Raw genomic sequence first — 20,268 nt, 5'->3', positions numbered from 1 at the left:
AATGCACAGACACACTCATACACACACTCAGACACACGCACACACACACACCATACACACACACACATACACACACACACACACACACACACACACACACACACACACACACACACACACACATGCGCGCATGTCTTTCTAAGCTTGAGCTGATAAGTTTCTGTTTGCGCTCTCACGGATGATCAAATTTAAATTTCAAGGGGGGTCGAGGGAGGAGGGGTGGGGGGGGTAAGGTTACGAAGTCGGCCCCCGGATCTTGAGGTCCTGGATTCGGATATCTGGGTTTTCATTTGTTTCCCTTCGTCCCTTGTTAAACCTAAAGTTCGTTAGCCGTGAAAGCGCCAACATGAAGTTACAGCCCAAAGGTAAAGCGGGGAATGGTGCCGTCAAGGTCATGCAGGCTTGCCTGTTACCAAGGCTTAGGGTTAAGATGGTTTGTGCTTTATATGTTTCATTAGTTGACGCATATCCTTTGCTCTCTACTATTGCTGTTGTTGCTGTAGATGTTATTGTTGTTAAAGAAGATGTCTAATATTTATTTTGTACATTAAGTTTTTCTTGGTGTCTTCATTCAAACGGCAAATGGTAATATGTTACCAACGACAAAAATGCATTTGTTTTTTTCTTTTTCCGTAAATGTGTTTTATTTATCCAACAAGTGGCCCTGTACATTCACCCGATTTTCGGAAGAACACGGGCGGTTTGCTCGTCTCGAAGTCTGAGGCTTCCACAGAAACTATTCCCTGACCGTGAGAATGGAACGCAAAGTCCATGTCCAGCTTAGGATAGTCTTTCATCCAGTGACCGTTAAAGCGGTGGTCGTCTACAGCGTTCAGGCGCCACTGACCAATCCCATACTGAAGTTCAAGAGACTGTGTGGATGTGTTGAGTCGCACTGTTAGATCCCCGTAAGCGCCGTGGTGGAAGGTTCCTGTGTAGAGGTGAAGGTCAAGGACAGGATGATGGGCTCGTGCTTCACGTGCTTTTGGTTTAGGTCTGAGAACGAGGTCTTCGTCTTCTTCTGCTATTGCTTCCTGTACATGTTTAAACGTTGGTGAAGTATGATGTATACATCTATATCTAACTGAAGCTGCTTTGATGTTGTAAAATGATCCACTATGTTCCAACACGATGTTGTGATATTCCTTGCATTTGCAAGCTGAAACATCTGGCCTGTTGTTTCAAGACTCAAAACAGAAGCCCTTTGACAAGTGTAACATTTATCATATAAAATACATTCGGTAACAACACCAACAATTGGTAAATCATGCATTTGTTCTTGTGCTTTAATGGGAAAAGGTAGTGTGTGTGCCATGGTTTGTACAGCTTTTAAAGAGAGAAAAAAATTCATGTCTTAATTGCAATGGTATGCAACCGTTACATTTTTTGTGATGGTTCGTGTGATGCCATTCAATCCACGTTTTGATTGTACGTAAGGGTATACGTAATTGCTGACATACATGTCTCAATGTATTTCTTTTTTCGGCGTATAGTTAGTTCAAACATGCGTTTCGTATGTTATACGACATATTCGTGGTACATAAACTGTGCTGATATTTGACGTGCGTCGTCTTTGAAGTCCAGCTTAGCTATTGATTTTGTTGTGTTTTGAGTTTTGACTGAATATATTTAGATAAACTTGGAATCGATACGAAACCGCAACACGGTGGCCTAGTGGTAAGGCGTCCGCCCAATGAGCGGGAGGTCGTGGGTTCGAACCCCGGCCGGGTCATACCTAAGACTTTACGATTGGCAATCTAGTGGCTGCTCCGCCTGGCGTCTGGTATTATGGGGTTAGTGCTAGGACTGGTTGGTCCGGTGTCAGAATAATGTGACTGGGTGAGACATGAAGCCTGTGCTGCGACTTCTGTCTTGTGTGTGGCGCACGTTAAAATGTCAAAGCAGCACCGCCCTGATATCACCCTTCGTGGTGGACTGGGCGTTAAGCAAACAAACAAACAAACAAAATCGATACGAAAGTGGTGGTAGTGGCTGTGGTTGTGTGTATGTGTGTGTGTGTGTGTGTGTGTGTGTGTGTGTGTGTGTGTGTGTGTGTGTGTGTGTGTGTGTGTGTGTGTGTGTGTGTGCGTGCGTGCGTGCGAGCGTCTGTGCGTGCATGCGTGGGTGTGTGGGTGTGGTGTGGGTGTGTTTACACATTCCCCCAAATCTGTCCTTATTTTTTGGATGCAGATTTTGATTACACCATATAAAAAACCGAAGGCGACGCTGATGCAATCTCAATTGTTAATCTAATTCATTGTTACATTGATCAAACTATCTTTGACTATTCGAAAGTATGGGATTGCATTCCAGCTAAGAAGCATAAACAGTAATCAATTAATGTGTTCCTTAAATTCTACAATAGACATTTTAATTACAGATTCAAAATTGATTGCATTTGTTTCTTTATCATTAATTTTGCTTATTCCAAAATCATATAGATATGTATTCTTCTTTTTCTTCTTCTTCGTTCGTGGGCTGAAACTCCCACGTACACTCGTGTTTTTTGCACGAGTGGAATTTTACGTGTATGACCGTTTTTTACCCCGCCATTTAGGCAGCCATACGCCGTTTTCGGAGGAAGCATGCTGGGTATTTTCGTGTTTTTATAACCCACCGAACTCTGACATGGATTACAGGATCTTTTTCGTGCGCACTTGGTTTTGTGCTTGCGTGTACACACGGGGGTGTTCGAACACCGAGGAGAGTCTGCACACAAAGTTGACTCTGAGAAATAAATCTCTCGCCGAACGTGGGGACGAACTCACGCTGACAGCGGCCAACTGGATACAAATCCAGCGCGCTACCGACTGAGCTACATCCCCGCCCTAGATATGTATTCATATGTGACCCTCCACCACGGAATGAGTCGCATGTCACCGTTGCATGATTTTCATCGTTTTACATTTTACTAAAGAGTTTTTAATGCTCTATCTAATGGGGAAAACCGTTTTAGAAAAGAGCGAACACTTTTTGAGTTATAAGCCTGTGACTAAGGTGACCCTCACACTGTTACCAGACACTCCCCGGACTTATATTAAGCCTAGCGCAGAACCGCGCGAAGTGACATGCGACTCCGTAGTGGAGGGTCACATAATTATGTGATACCACAGGTGTTGCGGTCAACGCTCACACGTTTGATATTTTGTATAAGATTTTTTAGTTGTAGTATAGCATTTTATTGTGTATAATGAGACGAGAAACGGCTTTATTGATGCATAATATGATAATCGCTAGTCAGAATGAATGACTGATTTGCTTGATGTAAATATATGAGAAAGTGTGAAAATGAGATGCTATTACTGTTTAAGGTCTACTTGACCACTTGAATGCTTTGTGGGATTTTTGTGTTTGGTGGTCCTGCTAAGAGGTGAGAGTGAGAGGTATTGACTTCATGGATAGATATTGCATTACGTGACTTGTGTTCATATCTGTAGTGAATCTATGCAATTTGGTTTGGTGGTATTCCTTCTTTTCGCGTGGTTTGTTAGTTGCAAATTAGAAGTCAAAGTAGCCTGTGTCGCGTTTCCAGTCGTATGAAGAAAGCTCGATCATATGTATGTACAATTGTGTGTCTGTGTGTGCTTATTTATGCAATGGTTTTTTTAAGTGAAGCAAAACACTCTAACGTAGAGGTGATATTGATCGCCTAAAATGTTTTTCGGTTGACCCAGTTTTCCTGTGTACATACAATAATCTTGACACAGCGTGTCTAATGATTATTAAGGATTAGTAATTCGTTTTGCTGTAACTGTGAAATTAGCAGCACATAGATGTTTTTGTTATGTTATTACAGAAGGCTATTTTCTCTACTAAGACAATCAAATAATGCATGTAACTGTGTCTCATTTTCCCTATTCTGAGTTTAGCATTGACCGCATAAAACATCGAGGGTCCAAAAATGTGTGCACAATTTAGTGTCACACGAATTGAAGCAAAGGCATCTACGCTTTATATTTTTCGATTGGAGATTATTTTGTATTGTTTCCAGTGTTCAAAAACAAAACAAAAGTACCAAGACTTAACAAAATTGTATGTTTACGTGTTGCCATGGTTGCTGATGCAATGTGTTTCTTACTGGCGGCACCCCCTACTAGAGAAAAATATCCAAATTGGTCACATTATATAAACTGACGGGTATTTGGCGATTATGGTTAAAATAGATCAGAGATAATCCATCGGGAACTTTCTTTTGAACCCATATTTTTGCACATATACTGAATCTGAAGATTACAGTCGACGAGCAAATGGGCATTGTACATAATTATGTAATCTCACTCAATGAATTTGACGAAATAATGTGTTTTTCTTCCGATTTGACCTGTTTATTTCAGTCTAGATTATTATCTTAGATACTGCTACACTTGCTTAACATACTCAGTCTACTGGCAGTCGTCTCAATTTTTTGTTTTTTTCAGGCTGCAACGCATAGTACATTCTCCCATAGTCATTTTCGTCGCCCTTGTTTTTTTGTCATGCGTGCGTGTTTTCACAAAATTGGCACAAATAGTACTATGCTTCCTTATTAAAAAAAAAAATGTCTGTAGCAAGAATTCAGACCTTTAATTGTACAATTGCTTCATTTAAAGACAAAAATCACATATTTGTTTCACTAAACTTTCTTTTTTTTTCAACCAAGGGCATTAACTGTCGTTTGGCACAGGCAAACGGAGATCATTCACAAATCGAACATTGTTTAGAAATAGAGCTCCACATTGTTAGATAATTTGTCGTGACTTTTGCAGGTTATGAACATAATTATAAGACCTTTTCTTTTTCTTAAACCAGAGGCAAAATTCTCAATAATTTGTGGACAGTGTCGAACAACTTTCATTTTCTTGTTGTATTATTTTGACTACTTTTCTTCTCGCTCAGTCCACGATGAAGGAACTCCATGCATGATGACACAATACTGTCAGGATACTTCCCCAATATTAAACATTGTAGCAATTTAAAACAAAAAACCTCAGCATGCGATGTTGTAGTGTGATTGTTGTATTTAGCACAGCAATGAAGTCGTACAGTCATGATTATCTTTATCCTTGTAAAGTTTTACGGTAATATTTTGTGTGTGTGTGTGTGTGTGTGTGTGTGTGTGTGTGTGTGTGTGTGTGTGTGTGTGTGTGTGTGTGTGTGTGTTTGCAGGTATTAACTTCCGATTTAAAGGTCATAACGTTAATCCCGTTTACCACTGTTCCTGTGTGTATACTGCTAATTTTATTTCAAGCAAATTCAGAGGAACCTAGCTCTCAGTTCATAGTCTTTTCATAGTGTTTGTCTTTCTTAATCAGACCTGCTAAGGCCTTGACTTTGGAGAAAAATACCAACCTTCCACTTGGACAGATACTAATATTAAGCATCATCCTGACTGCTTCCGGTCCACAGTTGGACATTTTTTGATGAATTAATGTTGCAGATTGAGTAAAAAAAAAAAAAGAAGATATGTACAAACAAAGAACAACACTCTGCACTTGAAGCACCCAATGACCCATGTTGTTGATTTGTTTAATCTTTTCGAACTAAGGGTTGGTCTTATTCCTAGTAAAAGCCTAGGCCGATCTGAGGTAGTGAGCAACACGGGAAGGACTGTACCTTTGAGTTTTTTGCCCTAAGAAACAAGAACATGCAGCGCCGGGTAGCTGTGTCCTTGACAGTTGTGCATGTAGACTGATTCTTCATCAGGTTTATTGCTTTTTCTTTCTTTGCACAATAAAGCTTTGAAAAAAACTGATCTGTATTATGTATTTTGATTCTTTGTGATCACCATTTCTCTATGTTTGCCTGTCTGTCTGTCTGTCTGTCTGTCTGTCTGTCTGTCTGTCTGTCTGTCTGTCTATCTACCTCCCAGTCAACCCAAGTATGAATAAAATGCATGCTTGCCTCACTGTACGTACCTCATCAGAACTTCGCAAAGTCTGAGATCCGTAAGATGACTTCCACGGATCCGGAAAAGTACAGATGGAGGTGGAGTTTATCCAGGGGGCGTAGCCTAGAGCCACGTCCATCAAGTACTCGTGCAGGGCGGTACGGAACTTGTACTGATAGTCGCTGCCAGTCATCAAGGAAACCACGCCAACATTCATCTCGGGGAGGAGCGTGGCAAAGGCGCGGTATCCGAACGTGGATCCAGAGTGATAGGCCATCTTGTACTCTGAAAAAGCTACAGCTCATGAGTATTGTTAAATCAAACTGGGGATGCATTGCATCATTATGACATTCGATTCATTCAGAAAGAACTTCATGTCACAAACAAGCCCTGCACTTGGATGTCACCGAAGAGATAAGTACTGCGCACACAAAAGCTGAGAAGGCTTGTACAAAAACTAAGAAATCTTATACTACAGTCGAGAAATCTTATACAACACCCAAGAAATCCTATTCATCTTTATTTCTTCAAAACAATCTGACAAACATCACCCTACATTGTCCATGGACAAAATAAGTCTATTGAGGTTTTACCCGGTACAAATAAAAGTAAAATCGTAAAAATGTCAAACGCAACAGCTCTTTTCCACTCAATGAGCGACTTAGTTTCACTGGCAATCCGTACTTTACATACGACCAAACGGTACATTCCGCTATATTTCCCCAAAGAAAATAGAAAAGCAAGTGAAATGTCACCTCTGTAGTATCCAAGTTTCCACGCCAAGCCATACTCATCTCCAGTAAAACTTTCAGGCACCACCGGCCGGCGGTAATTTGCAGCGTAGCTTGAAGGGGGGACAACGTTGCTAGGCTTAAAAACCTCCCCTAACACCCCCTCTGTCACCACCCGCCCTCCGTTACTGTCCTTCCCGTCATTCAGCAGCATCAGCATCCATTTTGCCATGTCATTGGCCGAGGAGAAGATACTTCCGGATCCGGTGTTTTTGCCCCAGTGTCTGAAACGCACAAAATGGATGTTGTTACATGTCATAGTGTTACGAAGAGAAGGTAAGTAAATTGTGGTTGGTTTCTTAGTTGGATGGTTTCTTAGTTGGTTGGTTTCCTAGTTTCTAGTTGATGATGATGCAATGGTCTAGGATACGTTAGCAGTTATGTCTTTACTTCACGTAGGCTACATCTGTGCCAATCGCGGAGTACAGAAAAAGGTTAGCCACGTTGCGGCATTTTGGAAATTTAGGTCCCTTAATAAACCTGTGTTTCAAAAAAAACTATAAGAAAACTGAGAAGAGAAATGATTTACACAGGAATCGTGCATACTTGATGAAGTCGATAGAGGGCTTAGCCATACTTCCAGACTCGATGACGTAAGGTGTGGCAACGTCGTCACTGTTAAAATCCACGTCACTTATGAAGGTTGAGCGATTCATTCCCAAGGGCTGGAAAATTCTTTCTCTGACCTGTTAGTGGAAAAGATTGCGTGTTCAGGTTTTTTTAATGGAAGAATTATGTTTTCTTTATTTTGAGACCACTTTTTTTTTAAACGGGTAAACGGATTCATCTCTTCGGTATCGAGTCTGATTTATTCGTCCATCTGGAATCGAACAGCGCTCTTCTGATAAAAAGATCCGACAAATCGCAACTTCCTTGCAGCTTCGCCGGAGCTTCGCATGTCAAAACTTGGAGACCAAAAACTTTGCCATAGCTACGCTTTTTTCGACATGTAAATCGCAGACTGCAAGACGATGGAAAACACGAAGCAACTTCTACCTTAAGGAAATAAAAAGGTTCAATTCAAAACGTTATCTACTCTACCTGTTGTTGCCATTGTTTGTTGCCGAGTTTCTCAGTGATGTGAGCCGCCAGACCGTACATCATGTCGTTGTAGTAGAACGAGTCTCGGAAACCCCCCACCTTCGGAAGGAATCGCAATTTGCTGTCAGGCAAAAAAGCTCACAATTAATTCAACACTTCCATCACTAAAACTCCACACTTAAACCTGTTTATATTATCATCAACGCACGTTGCGAAGTTATCAGTATGGTTGTCGTTACTGTCATTGTCGTCGTCGTCGTAATCTTCGTCGTCATAGTCGCATGGGTGCAACCTGGAAAATTCCAAAAACCGGCAAAAGTTGGGGTCCAAACTTTTTTAGTATTTAAAATGCCAAAAAAAACCTCTCCTGGAACAAAAACATCGGCAGCCGATGAAACCAAAAACCGGCTGCCGGCGTGTAGCCGGCAGAGTTGCACCCATGTAGTCGTCGTCGTTGTCATCATCATCATCAGCAGCAGCAGCAGCAGCAGCATCATAATCTTCATCATCATCATCATCATCATCATCGTCGTCGTCGTCGTCAACATCATCATCATCGTCATCGTCATCATCATCATAATCATCATCATCATCATCATCATCATCATCATCATCATCATCATCATCATCATCATCATCATCTTCATCATCATCATCATCATCATCACGACCACCACCACCCATTCACACACTAACACTCACTCTACGAGTGTGTAGATGTCGTAGTCTGTGGCGAGACGCATGTAGTTGTTTCGCGGCACTCCAGTGCGATGTGCCAACAGGTCCTCTATCGTGGCGTAAGTTGTCAGGAGGGAACTGTTGAAGTGGAAGCTGGCTGGTAGCGCGTGAGTGTTGTGTAGGGAGGTGGAAATCTTCAAACTTGACAACGAAAACAATGACAATTGTTACTTTGAATGTGTCCGTATAGCACCAAATTTCAACAATAATAAAATAGGGTGTAAAAAAACTACGCCTAAACAGTAATTGTAAACAGTAAATTTATGTTAATAAAATAAATAAATCAAAAGAATAAAACTGACATTTTCATTCGTACCTTATTCGTTTTTTAGGTCGAGTTTTGAGGTACCCTTTGTTTGAGCGGAGGTCACGTGACCCATGTAAAGGACATCTTTGAAACGAAAAGTGTTCCAGATACCCAAGTAGAGTTCATTGAATGTCATGGAAAGTTTGAATGAAATGACAGGGAATTAATGTCTTAGTTGGAGTACGAAAACTGTCGTTTCTTTATTCATTTCTGTAGTCTTCTTACTGCGGATCGTCAGACAAAATGCTGGAGAGAAGAGCAGCCGTGAAAGCTTTGGTCAGTGACGCAATCTGGAACAGGGTGTCTGACGTCACTGGTAGTTGCGTCACTTTATCCTTGACCCCGTAACCTTTACTCGAGACCACCTGCAAAATAAACAAACAAACAGACATGAGATTGCGGAGACCCACCGCAAAGATCACGAAAACGATATCGAAATACGTTTTATATTCACAACGTTTGTGAAGTTAGTCTACTCAACTTGAAGATGGTAACTTATAAAGCTTACTAAACAAATATAATTAGACACGTGCACGTCTGTAGAATTAAATGCGAACAGATGAAACCAAAGAATAAACGCTCAAACTAAGACAGGGGATAGAACAGGAGAGCGGAGAGGACGGGGTTGGGGAGGGAGATGGCGGATACAGACAGACGGAGAAACACAGAGACAGACAGACCGACAGCCAGGAAGGGAGACAGACAATGACAATTCTTTATTTTTTGATAGTTAGAAGAATAAGCATAGTTAAACTTGTTTGCATCTGGCCCTCGCTCTAGAGAGGGACTAATCTACTTTTACTACAACTACTTAAAACATCGTTACAGAAAAACATAAAACAGACAGACAGGGAGACAGACAGGCAGGCAGGGAGACAGACAGACAGACAGACAGACAAATAGACATAAGGCTTGATTAACAGGAAGTCAAACAGAAGGTACAGCACCCTCTTAAAAGAATTGTTTGTTAATTAGACGATATGGAGTTAATAATCTATTATTATACCTTGCCGTCCTTAACAATGGCAACGGCCAATCCGGGAAAGCGCTTGCAGGCCATTCCCGCGTGTATGACATCATCGACATGACGCTGTGTGGTGACGTCAAATGACGCGACGCACCACGTGACGACTCCAGCCAGAACAAGCAGCTTGCTTCCCACGGCAAAGCCGATGGCTGTAGCCATGGTAATTTCGAAATCTTTCTTGGAAGGGAAAAGCGCACCACAGAAATGTTGACAGACACATTACAAGTAAACAGTCCTAACTCAACCTCAAAGTAAGCAAACTTTATAACAACACCACCACCAACAACAACAACGACAACACCACCAACAAAAACAACAACAACAACAACAACATTGATTTTTGGAGGACTCCTAGCTCCCCCAACAACAACAACAACAACAACAATTTTCTTGCTAACTCTCGTTTTGCCACTGAACATTAGGGTTATCAATGGTAAGTATCCAAAGTGTGTCGGTTCCGCTTTTAGTAAGGGAGTTGGTGTTACGTGTCTTCACGTTCAAAACGTGACGTAAGCACAGCTCAATTTCCCACTTTGGAAATGTCCAAGTTTTGATCAATTGTTGTAAACCTTGCCACTTGCTGAACAAGACAGTCAGGTATGGTATAAGGCATGCATTTTCAACAAGGTGTGAACAGTTCTTCTTCAAGTCAGAACAATAATACAATTATGCACCGTAATGTTTCGTCCGTACTCTGAATTGAGTATGATCTGGAAATACGAATATGATTTTACTTATCACAGCATATATGTGTTTAAGCTTACCTTATCTTAGAGGAGAAAAAGAAATCAGCCCGTGATCGCTCGAACTGGATCTCAGTCTGTTCCTTATCTCACTTTCACAATATGTAGTTCAAATGTCTCTATCAGTATAACCACGATGCCATGCGTCGAATCCAGACTGATCTACTTTTTATATTTAGTCAAGTTTTGACTAAATATTTTAACATCGAGGGGGAATCGAAACGAGGGTCGTGGTGTATGTGCGTGTGTGTGTCTGTGTGTGTGTGTGTGTAGAGCGATTCAGACTAAACTACTGGACCGATCTTTATGAAATTTGACATGAGAGTTCCTGGGTATGAAATCCCCGAACGTTTTTTTTCATTTTTTTGATAAATGTCTTTGATGACGTCATATCCGGCTTTTCGTGAAAGTTGAGGCGGCACTGTCACGCCCTCATTTTTTAACCAAATTGGTTCAAATTTTGGTCAAGTAATCTTCGACGAAGCCCGGACTTCGGTATTGCATTTCAGCGTGGTGGCTTAAAAATTAATTAATGACTTTGGTCATTAAAAATCGGAAAATTGTAAAAAAAAAAAAATTTATAAAACGATCCAAATTTACGTTTATCTTATTCTCCATCATTTGCTGATTCCAAAAACATATAAATATGTTATATTCGGATTAAAAACAAGCTCTGAAAATTAAATATATAAAAATTATTATCAAAATTAAATTGTCCAAATCAATTTAAAAACACTTTCATCTTATTCCTTGTCGGTTCCTGATTCCAAAAACATATAGATATGATATGTTTGGATTAAAAACACGCTCAGAAAGTTAAAACAAAGAGAGGTACAGAAAAGCGTGCTATCCTTCTTAGCGCAACTACTACCCCGCTCTTCTTGTCAATTTCACTGCCTTTGCCATGAGCGGTGGACTGACGATGCTACGAGTATACGGTCTTGCTGAAAAATTACATTGCGTTCACTTTCATTCTGTGAGTTCCACAGCTACTTGACTAAATATTGTATTTTCGCCTTACGCGACTTGTTATGTTGTGCTGTTGTGTTAAAAAGGCAGATCCCCTTTGGACTCATGCATGCACAGTTTTCTTCATTTTGTCTGCATACACCGTGAAATACGCAAAAAGAACAAGAGTGCAATGAAGAAAACTAACAAAGACGGCATCCAATATGGCGGCGCGAAGAGAGTATGAGCGGAGTTGTGCCCCTTAGGGCTAAAGCTAGCAGATCCATTTGATAACGTCACGCCGAGTAAGAAGAATGAATTGGACCAATAGAATGATATAGATATACATATATACGGCTTCTGTGTGTTTGTGTGTGTGTGTGGGCAACACCTGTGGATTTTAGAGTTCTGTTTGTGATGGGGTCTAGCGGCTTTTGTCTGTCTGTATGTTCTGGCATTTGAGAAGCCACAACAGATAATATAGGGCTAAGAAATAAGCCCTAAAATTCTCAATCCCATTTGACAGGACTTCGCCTTCAAAGGTGAATGTGGTGAACCGCCACGCTGTCTGTCTCTGTCTCGCGATTCACCCCGGCGAAGCCGGTTATTCCTCTAGTATATATATATACGACTTGTGTCTGTGTGTGTGTGTGTTCGCGATGCACGGCCAAAGTTCTCGATGGATCTGCTTCAAATTTGGTGGGCATATTCAGGTAGACCCTGGACACAACCTGGTCGATGAGAATTTTCAACTCGTGCTCTCAGCGCGCAGCACTGAACTGATTTTGGTTTTTCTGTTCATCTTCCCAGATCCATTCCCAGTAACTCTTCCTTATCTTCTCCAGTGTTTTGCGTTTATCTCCCTTTCTTCGTGTGGCGATATTCCATATTCCCGTTACTATTTGTAGAAGGTCACTGTCCACAACGTTTTCATCCCGGCCAAGCCGGATATTCCGTTACTATTTTTAGAAGGTCACTGTCCACAACGTATTCCTCTACTTCTTCCCGGCGAAGCCGGTCGGCTCTACTCCTTCCAGGCGAAGCCGGGTATCCCGGCGAAGCCGGTACCCGGCGAAGCGGGTAATCATCTAGTAGTAAATAAACCAACACAACTAACCCCGTTCGTCTTTGCATCATGATGATGAACTTTTATTGGGACACACTGAACACAGTGTTCGGTATAATTCTTCATTTCTGTTAATTAAAACGAGTTCACATATAAACAACTTAGCAACACGGTCATGTTGTCATAACAGCCAGAAAGTATCATTTGCTATTTTCTTCGAAGCAATAATGTAAATAGGTCTTGTTGTGCATTAGCCGAAGCAAATCATTTAAAGTCAGCGTGACCCCTGTGCATTCTCGAAATGCTGTAAATGGATATGCACAGACCTTATTGTGCATGTCTTATATTAAAAATTATATAATAAAATAATAAAGTATTTAAAAAGCTTTAAAGCAAAATATGTACGTTATTGTGAAAAGGAGCCCGTTGACGTCATTTAGGTATACAAAAGCATCCTTATCAAATGCGGTAGAAGACAGGCGGCTTTTGGGACGCGAACCCGGTACCCTCTATAGCATACACCCTGAGACCGCTTGTCTTGAACCGAAAGCTTTTGTTCAGAGTGGGCGGAGCTTTCAGCCAAAGTCCGTCAAAACTGTGCCCTCCGGTCGATTGTAAGCGCCACAGCCCAACCCCGTATTCCACAACCAAAGCGTTGATTGAGGTGTTCATGCGAACCTCCAGGTTCCCGTAGGCTTCGTGACGATAGGTGCCCGGGTATCTCGATAAACGAAATCTGGCGGCGCGTGCAACGCGTCCTGCACGAGTTTCTCTGACTTCCAGCTGAGCCTCTTCATCGTCTTCCATGGTTTTTACTTCGTCTTCCACGGATCTGCGGCGTCGTGAGGAGGAAGACCTCCAGGGATCCGGGAAGGTGCAGACGGAGGAGGAGTTTATCCACGGGACGTGGCCGAGGGCGTGGTCTAACAAATGCATATGCAAAGCGGTGCGGAACTTGTTCTGATAGTCGCTGCCAGTCATCAGGGTAACCACGCCTACTTCCATCTCGGGGAGGAGCGTGAGAAGCGCACGATATCCGAAGGTGGAGCCTGAATGCTGGATCATGTTGTAACCTTAGACAGAAAATTGATGTCTACTGAGTTGTTTTTGTTTATTTCATGGTCCAGATAACAATACAATCCTCTCTAAGACAAGAATATTCTTGGTTACATTTCCCTTGGCTATCTATACATGTGGCACGTGAAATCCGTGGGAATTCAGATCTCAGAAATATAAATTTAGAAAATGCAAGCATGTTTCATGGCTGTTCGAAGCGGAACATAACAACAAGAATTCTAGAACCTACAATCTGCACAGAATACTAAAAGTATCCAAACACAGTGTTTAAAGTTAGAATAATTTTAACGTTCAAAAATCGATCGTATGGCGATATCATTCCGAACCCCGATCTGAGCTTGTTTTTCTTTGAGCGATGTGTGAGTTTTTAAAAATATTCTTTCAAAAGCAAATAGCCCCAACCTCTGTAGTAGCCAAGCTTCCAGCCCAGAGAGTAGCGGTCAGTGGTCATACTCTCAGGGGTCACGGGCCGCATGTAGTTAGCGGAGTAGCTGCTACCTGGGTAGACATTCTGTGCTGTGAACACCTCCTTCACCACCCCCTCCCTCAGCACCCTCCTCCCACTGCCGTCCTTCCCGTCGTTCAGCAGCATCAGCATCCACTTGGCCATGTCGTTGGATGTCGACACGATGTTTCCTGATCCGTCATTCTTACCCCAGTGCCTAGTGATTGGTGTGGTAGGGTAAAATAATGAATGAACTGGTATAAAAGGACGAATATACTGGTGACAAGAAATAACATTTGTATTGGCAAGGTGCAACGATGAATGAACTGGTATAAAAGGATGCATGAAGTGCAATGACCTTTAAGTGTGCTGGTGAGTGGATCAGTAGGATAACAAGATGATTATACTGCTGATTGGAATGGCAGGGTAATGACATGACGAATGAACTGATGGTTGTATTGGTAGGGTAAAATGATGAATGAATTGGTATAAAATGATGAATGAATTGGTATAAAATGATGAATGAATTGGCGAATTAAAATGACATTTGGATTGATACGGTTAACTAGACTCTTTCGTAAGGTAAAATATTAACAGAAAGCTGTCTGGAAACGACTTTTAATTGTTATCAAAGATACGACGTTATTTTTCAAATCATTGAAATGATTGACACGATCCTTACGGATCCAGTATTTCTGCAACAATGCCTGGTGATTGAAATGGTATGGTGACATTAGAAATGAACTGGAAAACTGAAATGACATTATTTTGTAAAAAAGATGTAAATAGTGAGTTAATGTTTATATTGATTTCAGTTAGGAAATCAATTCAACAACAACTTCTGACTCTGCCAAGAAAGCACACAGTCTGCTGATTTTTAGTATGTACCCAAGTTGAAGTGTGCTTTTATTCCATGTAGAAGCCTGGACATACCTATGGTAGCTGACATGATGAGTGTCATGAGAACGAAGATACATTTCAACAAAAGGCAAAGAAGGCCAGAAAAGAGTGCTTACCTCACAAAGTCCAAAGAGGCCTTCAGAGTCCGACCAGACTCACGCAGGTAAGGCGTTGCCACGTCATCGCTTTGGAAATTCACGTCATCAAGGAAAGTGGAACGACTCATCCCCAGAGGCGTGAAGATGGTGTCCTGCATCTGAACGACCAATCAGGCAATCAAGAAATTATAAACGATGTTAGGCAATCCTATTCTGCACGAATAAGTGCTATTACTTACTTTTTTTTTGAGTAAAATAAACAAACTGAGAAATCATACGCCAGCCGTACGAAAATGGTACAGTTAACGCATGACAGCCTGTTTTCAAGTTGAAATTATTTTCTGATACAATAAACACTCCCAGTTGCGACCTTCAGAATGTCCACACAAATCGGTCGTAAATCGGATTGGTCTTTATTTTGAAACACACGTTTTGGACCCCCCTTACCCGGCCTCCCGCCACACTACCATACCCAATACCTCAGTCACACCTCGGGTAAAACACTTTGACCCCATCGCTCTCCTCCCAAATGAAGGCCCTCACCTGCTGTTTCCACGGCCGTTGACCCAGATGTGTAGTGATGTGTGCCGCCAGGCCGTACATCAGGTCGTTGTAGTAGAACGAGTCACGGAAGCCACCCACGTGACGAAGATACCGAAATTTTCTGAAATTCAAACAGTGTTGGTTGATTGGTTGGTTGCTGGTTTTTCATGTACCTTTAACATATTTGGGTCCCTTTAACATATTTGGGTCCCTTTACCTTTAACATATTTGGGTCCCTTTAACATATTTGGGTCCCTTTAACATATTTGGCTAATGAGGACCGATTCAGTTTTGTTTCCTTTTACAGTTTTCATGGTGGTCTCTAGGTTTGAAATTATTTACATTTATACCTGTCTATCACTGTAAGGTTAGGACGGTTCTAAGAGGTTCATATCATGTTACACTTACTTGTTACCTTAAATCTTGTTTAGAAAACCTTGATTTCCCTTAAAATGTTGAAACAATCTTGTCGGGGGGGGGGGGGGGACTTCCGGAATTCAAAAGGTGTAGATTCAAATAGTGGTTAATTAATGGCTGGACAGGACATGAGAGTAATATTTTGCCGTTTTGCAAGCACCTTTCTCCTCGTGTAAGCGATCATGTTTGTCTTTGGATGACTGTACTACGCCGTCATAGATCTGCCTCATCCTTTCACTTAGCTGCGACATTTTTTTTTTAAACATTTAAAAAACAAAAATAGGCTGACTGTTTTATGCACAAAGTAAGAATATTGCTACACAGGTAGCAGACAGGCTGTTGATTTGACACATGTCCAGGCGGAAGGATGCTCTTCTCCCCATGTAAAAACCGATCTGTGTTGGTGGATCACTTACAAAAGGATGATGGTATCTTCAAGCACTCATGATCGGAGGCACGTGATTAATGGATGTGCTCTAGCTCTTGCCTGATACAAAATATAATACTACTATTAGGCAAGATCTGGAGCAAGAGCTCATCCTCAACATTACGGAAGCCTAACCCCCTTCCCACAACCTCCCCCAAAACACATATACACACACACTCAGTGTCACGCCAGGGCCTGTGCTCGCGCCCTTCTGCCAAAAAACTTGTACCCACCCTGCAAAGTTTTGCGTGGAATAGTCGGTCGCGAGCCGGGCGTAGTTGTTCCGGGGTATGCCTGTCCGGTGCGCCAGCAGATCCTCCATCGTCGTGTACGTGCTGCGAAGGGTGTTGTTGAACTTGAACCTTCCAGGCAGAACCTTGTACACGTTGGTGGAGATCTTTTTTCTGAATGATGTTTGTATAAACATGAGTTGCATACAAGAGAGAGTAGGGGGGGGGGGAGAGAAAAAGTGGAAGAGGGAAGGGGAACCACACACACACACACACACACACATACACACACACAACACAACACACACACACACACACACACACACATTAGAGAATAGCACCACTCCACTTACACACATACCAGAAATCTACAATCTGCTTGATTTCTGTCCCAAATTAATGTCACAGACTGAAAAGAGTGCCGGGTGCAAAATCCAGTCAGCAATGAAATCAACTAAACTGTGGAATGTTGACATGTTTTCAAATTCAGGGATGCTCTTATTTCATGCAAAACCCGGACGGATCTTTAGTAATGTTACAAATAGGTTAACATGAAGTTATCTTTAACGACTGACATCACACACAAAAATCACACACACACACACACACACACACACACACACACACACACACACACACACAGCACACACACACACACACAATACACACATACACACACACATACACACACACACACACACACACACACACACATGCGCGCAACCGGACCCGGAATCACCAGCCACCACGTTGGACAGCAGGGCAGCAGTGAAGGCCTTCGTGGTCGATGCGATCTGAAATTGCGTGTCCGCGGTCACGGGGCTCTGTGTGTCCAAGTCCTTGACCCCATAACCTTTGCTCAGGAGAACCTGTAAGAGCACGTACACAATCGTGAGTAGATAACAAACCTGCTTTGCAAGGTTTCAAGGTTTTCATTCCACTTAGGCCGAAAATGGCTTTGGAGTTGACAGAAGACAACGAAATTACACCTACACAAATGAGAATTCCTATACCAAAAATGAAAAGGGAAATTAGAGGAAGACCCCGGAAGACACAAATCTAGCAAGCAAATATATAAAACAGTCAGAATGGTTTAAATAGACTTGTATTCACCCACAACTTCAGAAAATGATGATAAAAACAACACCCAAGAAGATTTTCAAGGCAACACATATGAAGATTGTTGTTGTGTTTTTGTCCCTACATGTGTGTTGTTAGTTGTTGTTGTTGTTGTTGTTGTTGTTGTGTTTTATATTGCTTTTGTTTGTACCTGTCCATCCTTGACAATAGCCACAGAGAGTCCTGGGATGTTTCTGCACTGTATGCCGGTATTGATCACGTGATCAATCTCGCTTTGTGCCTGGTTGTCCAAAATGGTGGCAGACACGGCAATCCAGAAGCGAATCAAAAAGATGTATGCTGTCCACATGGCTTGTGACATGTTTAGAGCGGCAGTTTCTCGATAAATCCTGAGAGCATGAACACACACAGAAATGCAAAACACACACACTAACAATAAGCATCGCAATTTCGCTCGACTGCCAGTCTGTACGTTCAACTTGACCTCCTGTCATTATCTGCAATTGTACAGCAATTTGTCCCCCGTTAAAACCCATTGACATCATGTGATAAACTTTGCGAAAAGGTCATTACAAGCTCGACAACCAATCTAAAGCTATTATATTATTTGTGCAGACTGATTCAAGGATAGCCATTGTTTAGTGACCCACGCACCCTTCGGCTCTTCGCTTTCTGCAAAATTGTGCACGCGCAAACACATTTTTGTGTGTTGAAAATGTCAAAGTATGTATGTGTCCCATAATTTACACAGTCTTTGATAAATAAAAGAATATAACAGAAAAAGACTGGGTTCAGTCATAAATGAAGAGGCACCCCCAGATTAATCTTAAAAACAAACTATACTTACCTAGCGCTGAAACTTTCAACAAACATCAATTTTGTATTAGTATTCTTTATTTCCACCTTGATGATTTCTAAAGAACTGGATTGATGAATGCAATAAAGAAAGAAGGAGTGTGTACAAAACGTAATATTGGCGACATTGGTAATAAGTTTCTTTGTGTGTTTCACTCCAGTTTCTTCAGTGAGTTAAGATTTTTTTTAAATCCATTTCAGTACCTTAATCATTTGTGCCCCTTGTTACAGCAAAACGTATAGTACCCGTGCATTCTTTTGAATTATGAAATCCTCATTTATGTTATTGGACTAACTGTATTTGTATTTGTGAGTGCATACAACTGGAACAGTGTGCATTTCTTGCCTTTTCGTTTTATTTATTCCTCGTTCATCAAACCCCAAAGAGTTTTCTGAAATAAGCTCGTTTGTCCTGCCCAGCTAATTATTTCATTAATTTCGTTTCTGTTTTTCTTCAGGCTCTTTGGTTTCGGTTGGTGTCTTTCAATAATGCTTCTCGTCGTACTGATGAATAAATGTGACGAGCAAACTTTGTTGTACATAGCGTGTTATCATAAAGAATGTTGTGCTATTTGACTGCCGTTCACGTTAAGCTGCTCGCATTTGCCAAATGTTCTGTTTTGAAGTTTCTGCTGAGTGTCTGTTGCAGCTAAGCAGCTACAAATACACTTAAAGGCTAACTGAACAAAAAACGACCACCAAGCGCAAAAAGAAACTTTATCGCAAGAAAACAAGCTAGTTATCAGCATAAAACAAAAGGTGGTCCATATTACGAGCCCTTTCCCCAGGATCAAATGTTTTCTTTAGTTGACCGACGCAGGGTCAAGGCAGTCAAGACTGCAACAAGACTTGAACATGTACAGTGTAAGAATACACTCGAAACTGAAATGCTCCACGTGTGAACACACTTAAGCAGTTTTGAGCGCAATGTGATATAGTACATAATTTTACAAGCAAATATAGCCAACACCAGTGTTCAGTTCATGTGTGCTACTTTTGCCAGTAGAATTATGTACTATTTCACACTGTGTTTAAAACTGGTCACAAAAATGTGTTCAAACGTGGAAAACTTTAGTTTATACTGTCGATTGAGACACTCGCCGCATACGCAAGGTTGGCAAAAGTTCGTACTCACTGTGCAAGCAATCCTACCAGCGCCTATACAAGAGAACAATGACTGTTCCTCTTTAGCTTACAGGACAATTTGTATCTTTCCCCTCAGTTCAAAACCACATAGCAAAACGCCGCTATTACAGAACAGTGTTTTTATTGGTAGATCGCTTCAGGCAACTCCTGTTACAGTTCACTGTGGTTTACATCGCTACAGTCAATTATTTGACTGTTGGTGATATGATATCTCGAGCGTGACAATCAACTGATCATTGCAATCTTTCTTTTTTTACATGTGATTAAGTAGTACCACTGTTGTATATGGAGCCAGCTGTGTACTTCTCCCCATCTTATGTGTGTGTGTGTGTGTGTGTGTGTGTGTGTGTGTGTGTGTGTGTGTGTGTGTGTGTGTGTGTGTGTGTGAATGTGTGTGTGTGTGCGTGTGTGTGTGTGTGTGTGTGTGTATGCGTGTGCGTGTGTGTGTCCTTCCACTCATGATCAGGTAATGGGGAGGGGGAAGCAAATCGAGTTTAATGTCCTCATATGACCTATGGCCTAT

General features: G+C 41.6%; 1 protein-coding gene across 1 annotated transcript; it reads right to left on the bottom strand.

Moving 5' to 3' along the window:
- Window positions 1–528: 528 nt before the first annotated feature.
- On the bottom strand, window positions 529–19,973 carry LOC138953304 (uncharacterized). Its single transcript, XM_070325104.1, has 16 exons — window positions 19,735–19,973; window positions 17,935–18,133; window positions 17,394–17,533; window positions 16,668–16,838; window positions 15,591–15,711; window positions 15,066–15,205; window positions 14,007–14,266; window positions 12,990–13,600; window positions 9,750–9,947; window positions 8,969–9,108; window positions 8,401–8,577; window positions 7,699–7,819; window positions 7,204–7,343; window positions 6,622–6,881; window positions 5,895–6,151; window positions 529–1,034 (listed from the first exon to the last, which is right to left on the bottom strand). The coding sequence occupies exons 2-16, from the start codon at window positions 18,103–18,105 to the stop codon at window positions 648–650; spliced, it is 3,294 nt and encodes a 1,097-aa protein (XP_070181205.1). The 5' UTR covers window positions 18,106–18,133; window positions 19,735–19,973; the 3' UTR covers window positions 529–647.
- Between the last annotated feature and the right edge of the window lie 295 nt (window positions 19,974–20,268).

The sequence above is a fragment of the Littorina saxatilis genome, linkage group LG17, assembly GCF_037325665.1.
Source record: "Littorina saxatilis isolate snail1 linkage group LG17, US_GU_Lsax_2.0, whole genome shotgun sequence".
Classification (NCBI taxonomy): Eukaryota; Metazoa; Mollusca; class Gastropoda; order Littorinimorpha; family Littorinidae; genus Littorina; species Littorina saxatilis.
The sequence above is the reverse complement of the archived record's forward strand: the minus strand, read 5'-3'. Positions and strand labels throughout refer to the sequence as shown.